Source organism: Acipenser ruthenus, chromosome 12 (genome assembly GCF_902713425.1).
Source record: "Acipenser ruthenus chromosome 12, fAciRut3.2 maternal haplotype, whole genome shotgun sequence".
NCBI classification, from domain to species: domain Eukaryota; kingdom Metazoa; phylum Chordata; class Actinopteri; order Acipenseriformes; family Acipenseridae; genus Acipenser; species Acipenser ruthenus.
The window spans coordinates 41,080,222-41,089,932 of record NC_081200.1 but is presented as its reverse complement, the minus strand read 5'-3'; the positions used below and the strand labels follow the sequence as shown (position 1 = coordinate 41,089,932).

The 9,711-nt window shown below is 43.3% G+C and overlaps 1 protein-coding gene across 1 annotated transcript; it reads left to right on the top strand.

The window, feature by feature from the left end:
• The first annotated feature begins 1,826 nt into the window (after positions 1 to 1,826).
• LOC117417290 (calcium load-activated calcium channel) lies at positions 1,827 to 7,809 on the top strand. Its single transcript, XM_034029326.3, has 7 exons — positions 1,827 to 2,081; positions 4,119 to 4,196; positions 4,520 to 4,579; positions 4,915 to 4,961; positions 5,107 to 5,174; positions 5,781 to 5,925; positions 6,738 to 7,809. The coding sequence occupies exons 1-7, from the start codon at positions 2,012 to 2,014 to the stop codon at positions 6,834 to 6,836; spliced, it is 567 nt and encodes a 188-aa protein (XP_033885217.1). The 5' UTR covers positions 1,827 to 2,011; the 3' UTR covers positions 6,837 to 7,809.
• Positions 7,810 to 9,711: the final 1,902 nt, after the last annotated feature.

Sequence of the window (9,711 nt, the reverse complement as noted above, 5' to 3'; positions counted from 1 at the left end):
TAATGTGATATCTTGTAACAATTGTAAGTCGCCCTGGATAAGGGCGTCTGCTAAGAAATAAATAATAATAATAATAATAATAATAATAATAATAATAATAATAATAATAATCCCACACGGTTAAGCTACCCAGTTATTTAGTCTACTAATAATAATAATAATAATAATAATAATAATAATCACAATAATAATAATAATAATAATAATAATAATAATAATAATCACAATAATAATAATAATAATAATAATAATAATAATAATAATAATAATAATAATATATCGGCTGATATTACATTAGGGAGCAGGCTATCCTTACAGTCGCTTCAAAGCAGGACCCAAAACTTAAGAAACAAATAAAACATGCTAAAAATATCTGATATATTTCAGAACTTTTAGTATTAGTTTTAACATACATGTAACATAATAAAAATGATGATTGTATCTTTTGGTAATGTGGTAGTTCTTCATAATGATACAGCACTAAATGAAACATACCCCAGTTGTGTATCTGTGCATTTTGCTCCCTGTATTAGCAACACAAACTAATGAGCTTAGTGCTGTGCCTAACTCACACTTAACATTTCTGTTTTTCCTTCCTCATTTTTCTTTCTCTCAAAACAATTTCTCCAACTCAACATCCTCAACTTTCTCTTTTGCATCTTTCAATCTGGAGATAGACCGGTTGTGCCCTTATAAATGTTTTTCCATGGTTATACTATGCATTTTCCATATTTTGCCATGTTTTTTATGCTTTACCAAACTTTTCTGTGCTTTACAATGCTTCCCTATGCTTTACCACACCTCTCTGTGCTTTACAATGCTTCCCTATACTTTACCAGACCTCTCTGTGCTTTACAATGCTTCCCTGTGCTTTACCATACATCTCTGTACTTTACAATGCTTCCCTATGCTTTACCATACCTCTCTGTGCTTTACAATGCTTCCCTATGCTTTACCATACCTCGCTGTGCTTTACAATGCTTCCCTATGCTTTACCATACCTCGCTGTGCTTTACCAGACCTATCTGTGCTTTACAATGCTTCCCTATGCTTTACCAGACCTCTCTGTGCTTTACAATGCTTCCCTATGCGTTACCATACCTCGCTGTGCTTTACCATGCTTCCCTATGCTTTACCAGACCTCTCTGTGCTTTACAATGCTTCCCCATGCTTTACCATGTTTTCACTATGCTTCTGGGGAGCTTTTCTAGGAGTGACTCCAGTCAGGTCACAATGGACGCAGACTGTGGTGTCTCAACAGATCAAGGACCAAGCCTTGTCAGCTCTAAGGCACAGTAATTCAATTTGTTCAAAAGCCATTATTGCTTTCTGAACCGATCTAGACAATCTAACGCCACATCATGCAACAGGAAGAGATTATCTGCGAAGGATTAAAGGTAACAACACGTTTAAAGTGGTACAAATCATGTTCTTGTTTATTTACTCGGTGAGGCTACATGTGATGAACAGCTAATCATTATTCTGTATTACTATTATATTATTTCATCGTGTGTTACCGCTCAAGATTACTAAGGATTGTAATGAATAACTAAAGCTTTGGTTCTCCTATGTTGTGCAATCACCCCCATGACCACAAGGGGCGCAGGGTGCCTAAAGCCAAGGTAATCTTATTACCCCGCGTTGCGGATGCATGTCCCTGCCACAGACACAGTGGAGGTGGGCGTGCCTCCTTCAGTAGGTTTACGCGTCATTGCATCTGCACGTCTGTCACACTTTCTGCATGTAAATCGACAGCGCCACGCGGTTTGATTCTGGCTGAAAGCAGAAAAAAAAGTTTGCATATTGAAAGGGGCTGGAGGCCTGATCGTATCCCACAATGCCATTGTTTATGACGGAGGAAGAGCCCCTCTGAGTTATTTCCGGACTTGGTGGTGGTTGTCAGTGCTGACGAATCAATTTCAGGTCCTCCTATCTCGGTGGAGAGTCTGGCTGGTGTCAAACGCACATCTTTTCAAAATATTGCACAAGAAAAATCACGTAAAAGAGCAAGATGACGACTATGTTTGCAGATACGATCCTGATCGTGTTCATCTCGGTTTGCACAGCTTTATTAGCCGAAGGTGAGTCATATTAGCATCTTACCTACGCTCCTGTCTCGGCTTTTCCCTTGTTCGTTTCAATTACGAGGACTGCTTACTGGCACTGCTATAGCTGATGCTGTGGACTTGTATGCGGTTTTGATAGGATCATATGCTTGCTCAGTTGTAGCATGTTTAAGAGAACAACATTTTTGTACAGTTTGTGTTTTTAAAAGCCAGCTCTTCTGTCGTAACCGTTTGGGCTGCCCGTGAATGGCTCGGCCTCGGGGTGTATAGCCTACAACTGCGGTAAATAAATCCGTGCATTGCAAACGTTTCTGTTAAATTTGAATGTATATAAGTGTGTGTGTGTGTGTGTATGTTCTTTTTAAAGGTCCGCTTTTTATAAGTTAAATAACTTATAATAATGGAATGTGAATGCGGAAAGTGCGTGTCTCATTACTCCTGTCACGGAACCTCATCTCTTTAATTTGACTTTCAGAGGATTGGCTAGTTGATCCAGACCTTTGATGTGTAATTGGAAGTCATGTGACTTTTCAAAGGTCACACGGGGTCAAACATAGATGTTGCAGCTTTTAGGACAACTGTATCCACTGTTACTGTATCTGACAACTGTATCTACTGTTGACAAATTAATGTAAATAATTATTAGAATTGTGTCCCCTATCCTTAATTACATGATCTGTCTGTCTGTGTGGATAGATCGTGGCTATGGCGTGGGATTGTGACCCAGTGTCGCAGCTCTGATTATGAAGACAAATAAATACGGTGCTTTTCAAAGAGCTTTTAAGTTTCACACAGATAATGGGGAAGTTGAAAGGCAACAGAGCTTAACCCCATTTTATTTATTTATTTATTTATTAAATCACTGGGGTATATTGAAGGTGCCCAATGCTCATTTTAATATCTTGACAACTACTTTCCCAGTTGTAAGGAAACTTCTTTAGGAAATTCTTTAGCAGGGAGCGTAATGTGGAGATTCACGGAGGGCAAGCTAATGTGTCTGCTTCAAAGCTGCTGCCTTCAGCAGGTGACACAGGCAGCAGCTGAACTAGACCCGTCTCCCCCTGCAGCCCCGCCACTCTGCTGCAGTGCCAGGGGTCTGAGAGACCCGTCTCCCCCTGCAGCCCCGCCACTCTGCTGCAGTGCCAGGGGTCTGAGAGACCCGTCTCCCCCTGCAGGCCCGCCACTCTGCTGCAGTGCCAGGGGTCTGAGAGACCCGTCTCCCCCTGCAGCCCCGCCACTCTGCTACAGTGTCAGGGGTCTGAGAGACCCGTCTCCCCCTGCAGCCCCGCCACTCTGCTGCAGTGCCAGGGGTCTGAGAGACCCGTCTCCCCCTGCAGCCCCGCCACTCTGCTGCAGTGCCAGGGGTCTGAGAGACCCGTCTCCCCCTGCAGCCCCGCCACTCTGCTGCAGTGCCAGGGGTCTGAGAGACCCGTCTCCCCCTGCAGCCCCGCCACTCTGCTGCAGTGCCAGGGGTCTGAGAGACCCGTCTCCCCCTGCAGCCCCGCCACTCTGCTGCAGTGCCAGGGGTCTGAGAGACCCGTCTCCCCCTGCAGCCCCGCCACTCTGCTACAGTGCCAGGGGTCTGAGAGACCCGTCTCCCCCTGCAGCCCCGCCACTCTGCTGCAGTGCCAGTGGTCTGAGAGACCCGTCTCCCCCTGCAGCCCCGCCACTCTGCTGCAGTGCCAGGGGTCAGAGCGGCTCCTGGACCCCAGCCTCTGTTCAGGAAGCATTCCAAAACCGCGCTCCTTATTTAAGCAAGCGCTTTAGAGCAGTGTGCGATTTGCAACGCTTGTGCATTTATGTGCAAGTTCATTCAAGTCCATCTAAGTTGTGTGCTAGCACGGTTGGGGCCAATTCCTGTTTTTCAATTCTAATTCCATTCCATTCCTTTTTAAAATCAATTCCCAATGCCCTTTTAATCAATTCCAAGTCTTGGAATTGCAATTAATGAAAAGGGAATTGATTTTAAAAAGGAATTGGAAATAGAATTGATAACGTTCTGAATTTATTATTATTGTTTGTGGAACATGTTTTTTCATCTCCCCTGCCCAGGTATAACGTGGGTGCTCGTCTACAGAACTGACAAGTACAAAAGGCTGAAGGCTGAAGTTGAAAAGCAGAGTAAAAAATGTGAGTGCATGTAACGTGCTGTGTGTGTGTCATGAGTCCAGTTTGAAATGTGAGTGCATGTAACATGCTGTGTGTGTCATGAGTCCAGTTTGAAATGTGAGTGCATGTAACGTGCTGTGTGTGTGTCACGAGTCCAGTTTGAAATGTGAGTGCATGTAACGTGCTGTGTGTGTCATGAGTCCAGTTTGAAATGTGAGTGCATGTAACGTGCTGTGTGTGTGTCACGAGTCCAGTTTGAAATGTGTCTCTTGTTTTATTACAGTAGCGCTTTTTTATTTTTTAAAGCAGTTGAAGTGATGTTGATTATGTTTTTCCTGTTTCAGTGGAGAAGAAGAAGGAGACCATCACAGAATCTGCAGGGAAACAACAGAAGAAGAAGATTGGTAAAGCGGGCCCTTCCTCTCACTAACAACACTATGAATCACACACGAGGAGTGCTCTGAGAGCTCTGAGAGCTCTGTCAATGGAGCATCCCTGCAGTAGCATCCTCGCTACTGAAACTATAATACTGAGCACTGTAAACTGTGGAGGGCCCCCGTGTGCTCGGATAGCAATGGAGATGTGGAATGGACATTTTATTTCTGTTTGCTTTTTATTGTGGATGCATTTTATTTCTTGTGTTCTTCTGTCGAACTGGGGAAAGTAGTTCCTTACAGGGGCGGACTCATGGGTATTGTTTCTTTATAATAATGCAATAACGGCGTATTGTTCTTTATAGAGAGACAAGAGGAGAAACTGAAGAATAACAATCGAGATCTCTCCATGGTAAGAGGCAGCTCTTTTTTAATCTGTTTCCTGAATTTTAATTCCTAACAGTTACACAAGCCTGTTCCACTAGACCCAGTTCTAACCCCTAGACCACACTTCCTGCTAGCATCCCAGTTTCTCATTGTCGGGTCTCTGGTTGCAGGTTCGAATGAAGTCCATGTTTGCCATTGGGTTCTGCTTTACTGCGCTGATGGGAATGTTCAATTCCATGTGAGTATGCAGCGCAGGTTGTACACAGAGAGAGGGGTGCTTCCGTTATACTCAATAATACCTGTTGAGAATGGATGTGCAGTTTCTCCTTCCCTTATGGGCTAAGAAAAAACCCCAATCTGCTATCGCATGTGAAGTTAAACCATCATTACCAGTTCACTTGTTCTTTGTTAAGCTTTTTGATTTACACCTGATTTTTTTTTAAAGCTATGCTCAGAACCAACACTTGCGTGTTAATGCTCACTCGTGTGCTTTCTCAATAGGGAAAAATCCATTAACTTGGCGTACTTACGTCAGCATTACCACTCAAGTGTTTCTGAATATTGCTGTCAGACTGAAATGTAAGTTGTGGTTAGACCAATTCCTATAGGTTGAATCAGTGTTGGGAGATGAGCAGTGTGAACCAATAGAATCCTTCCACATACTCTAGATAAGCCACTGCCCCTGCTGATTGGAGCATGTGGCCAACAAGGGAGACAGTGGAACATGAGAGTGCAAGATTCCGGAATCCCCACACCTCATTGAGTTTTGAGATCAGGTGCTGGCCAGTTCCTGTGGCTGGACTAAGCGTCTGTGCTCTGTTCTTACCTGTGCTCTTGCCTGCAGATTTGACGGCCGCGTGGTCGCCAAGCTTCCCTTCGCCCCCCTGTCCTACATCCAGGGACTGTCTCACCGAAACCTGCTGGGGGACGACTACACAGACTGCTCCTTCATCTTCCTCTACATCCTCTGCACCATGTCCATCAGACAGGTAGGGAGGAGCACGGCACGCAGTTTCTAATGCACGGACAGACCACACTATCCTAAACTATCCACAAAGCTTACTGAAAGCTGTGCAGTCTTAGATTTGCCTCTACAATATGCTAACTTATCTTCAACTATAACAATTAGATTAGCGTAGTTTTATTTTTAAGACTGTGAAAGTCCAAAATTTCAGATTCTTTTACAACGCGTGTCTTAAGTTTACAGTAACATACAGCACACGTCTGAGGAAAGTGAGCAACCAGCTTGCATTGATTTTCCCCAAGTTTTTATTATTATTATTATTATTATTATTATTATTCATTTTTTTATTTTTTTAAATGAAACACATTTGCTTTAACAGTACTGATGCAAAATAGTGAATTTTGTTTTCAGTGGTGTGTACAATAGCCCCTGCTGGTTCTCAGAGCAGGTGAATGTTCCTGCGAATCCTCCCCTAGAGAAGGGCTGTTTTCCCACAGCCTTGGCACACTGTGAAATAGGCAGAGTGCCAGCAGAGAAAGCGTCTTTTGTTTGGAAGCCAGGAAGCCTGATGTTTCGTTGTGAACAGCGCTGACGGAGTGTGTTTAGCAGTGTGGCACTGTGAAAACCACAGCCTGTTTACCCAGAAAGACAAGGGCAGGATACTGCAAGGAAGGGGGAAGATGTTATTCCTGCCGCGGGTTCCTTTCAAAGGAGGGGATGGGGTTGGGGGTGGAGGAGGTGTGCTGAGGATCTGCTAATTGATTTCAGTTTGTGTTAAAAGGGACCGATTCTCCTTGTTGCTCAGCTGTTTTGTTTCCTCACTTCTGTTTTGAGCAGAACATCCAGAAGATGCTGGGTCTCGCTCCATCCCGGGCCGCCACCAAGCAGGCGGGCGGCTTCTTGGGACCCCCTCCGCAGGCAGCCAAGTTCTCCTGAGCCGCCCCCCTCCCTCTGGTTCCAGGACCGGGCACTCCCAGACCAGCGTGAGCGTGGCACCGCGGCCCTGAAGTAGTGCCACGGCTGAACGTACGAGAACAGAAAACATTTCCATCTGTGCCAGTGATCACCTGCAGCAGGGCCTTGTGTTTATTATTATTATTATTATTATTTGTTTTAAAATTACTCTGTAGTTGTTAATGTTTTAGCAGCAAAGGTACAGACCCCATGCTCTTTACCTGGTGCAGAAAACTGCTACATTCTTTCGATTTAGGGTTAGGCCAATTTTTTTAAAATCTTAAACTCAGTATTCAAATTCTCAGATGGCCCGTCTTTCTACACCTCTGCCATTTCAGCAGTGCATTTTTAAAGGGGGTTGGGGAGAGAGGGTTAATGAATTTACCCAGATTAATATATCACCCCCCCCCCCAGGGTAATACATCGCACACTCTCTTTCACACCCAGGGTGATACATCACTCACTCACTCACTCACTCACTCACTCTCTCTCTCTCTCTCTCTCTCTCTCTCTCTCTCTCTCTCTCTCTCTCTCTCTCTCTCTCTCTCTCTCTCTCTCACACACGCGTGATTCTTTAAAAATAATTAAATGCAGTACATTTTAAAATATGTAAGTGGTGGTAGTATTTATTAATGCGTCCCCCTATTAGTTTTCACAGTGGGGATCTTGCCTGTACCCAGTTTTGCAGAACTCCTCCACAAGAGATGTTAAAGCCATACAGTATGCAACAGGGCTGGGGCTTGGCTTTGAAAGGATGGTGCTCAAGCTCCGTGTATGCGGGTCTAACCTTTGAGCCACACTGCCTGCCACACTGATGGGAAAATGTACAGATGGTGGACTCGGTTTTAAAAAATCAGTCCAGTTTACCCTTCTACATAATTTATCGCAGTAAGTTTTGTTGCACATGGTACTGTATATGTTCATGAAATGCTAATTAAAATAAGACCTAAAAGTCTTGCTCGTCTGTCTCCTTCATTTCCTCTGATAACAGAATTACATTTTTATACAGTTTTTATATGCAGTATATATGACTTGGTCAAAGTGGGTTCCCAATAAGATACAATGCTGTTGTTACAGTGCCCCCTTCTGGTTGGACTTTTGTTTTAAATGAGTGTACAGTATTTTGATTCTTGAGTGGAAGTCTTGTAACTTGTAAGCTGTTTCAATATGTCATCATATTCACATAGGTCATCAGCAACCAAACCCGCTTCAAATTTGCAAAGCAGAAATTGCTGCGTTAAATTTTTCTATCAAAATGGCTTCCACCAAATTCGCCAAAACTCGCCCGAACATCAAATTGCTTCTGTTTGCAAACCGTTTAACCAACTAATTCCTAACTTGGTAGACCTCATCAATGGGGACAATAGAATTCAAATATGGTGATCTTTTGTAAAACAAGATGGTGGCCAGACCTACGTTTTGTTCTTAAAACTGCTTCAGTTGAACACAGTTTAGTTGATTAACTCAAGTTGAGAAGCATCATCTCTCTGTCAGTACAACTGACTTTTTCAAAAATGGTGTTTGTGTAAACCAATATGGCCACCTGACGCATTTCTTTAAAAACCTTTCAAAATCTTCGGTCAAATGTAAAACTAGCATAACTCCTTACAAAGTGCAGAGAGGATAATGGTTAATATGGAACACATATAAGAAACCATATAAAACCTCCTTACAGTGTGTAGATAGGGACATGATTACAATAGTGTTTAAAGTTATAAAGCATTATGAGATAATGAGCTAATGCAGTATTTTTAATTGAAACTGCTCCATAAAACTGATCTGTTGCTGACACTTGTGCTGCAATGCTACAGCTTGCCAATATTTCCACCTGGTACTGAGCTTGGAAGCTATAAAACTGCTTGGCAGTTCCAGTTTTCTGTATTTGTTTGTGGCTGAAGGGCATACGAACATGTTCTGTTTTGTTTTAGGGGCAGGACTGTCGTCAGCCACTGGTTTCTGTGTGTTTGTTTTATGTTGCTGATAACCAGGCTGCTTGTGTTGAATAAATTCCCATTGGATTAATCGTGCACACAGGTTGTTTCAGCTTTGTATTGTTTTAATATTCCTGTGTTTTAGTGTTGATGGTTGTGAGGGAGCTGCGAGAGGGCGAGGCACTATAGTGCTCCATGGGGGCCTTGATCTAAACCAATCCTTATATTATATATATATATATATATATATATATATATATATATATATATATATATATATATATATATATAATAAAAATGTGGGGGTTGTGGTATTTGGCTTTTGACTTTAATACAGGATTGAGCTCTGTGTATTCTTGTTTTTGTGGATTTTTATTAAGTTTTGTGTTATTTCCCTGTAGTGTGGATAGGGATACCCCCTCAGCATCATGGCAATATCCCTGTAGAGTGAATAGGGATACCCCCTCAGCATCATGGCAATATCCCTGTAGAGTGGATAGGGATCCCCCCTCAGCATCATGGCAATATCCCTGTAGAGTGGATAGGGATCCCCCCTCAGCATCATGGCAATATCCCTGTAGAGTGGATAGGGATACCCCCTCAGCATCATGGCAATATCCCTGTAGAGTGGATAGGGATACCCCCTCAGCATCATGGCAATATCCCTGTAGAGTGGATAGGGATCCCCCCTCAGCATCATGGCAATATCCCTGTAGAGTGGATAGGGATCCCCCCTCAGCATCATGGCAATATCCCTGTAGAGTGGATAGGGATACCCCCTCAGCATCATGGCAATATCCCTGTAGAGTGGATAGGGATACCCCCTCAGCATCATGGCAATATCCCTGTAGAGTGGATAGGGATACCCCCTCAGCATCATGGCAATATCCCTGTAGAGTGGATAGGGATACCCCCTCAGCATCATG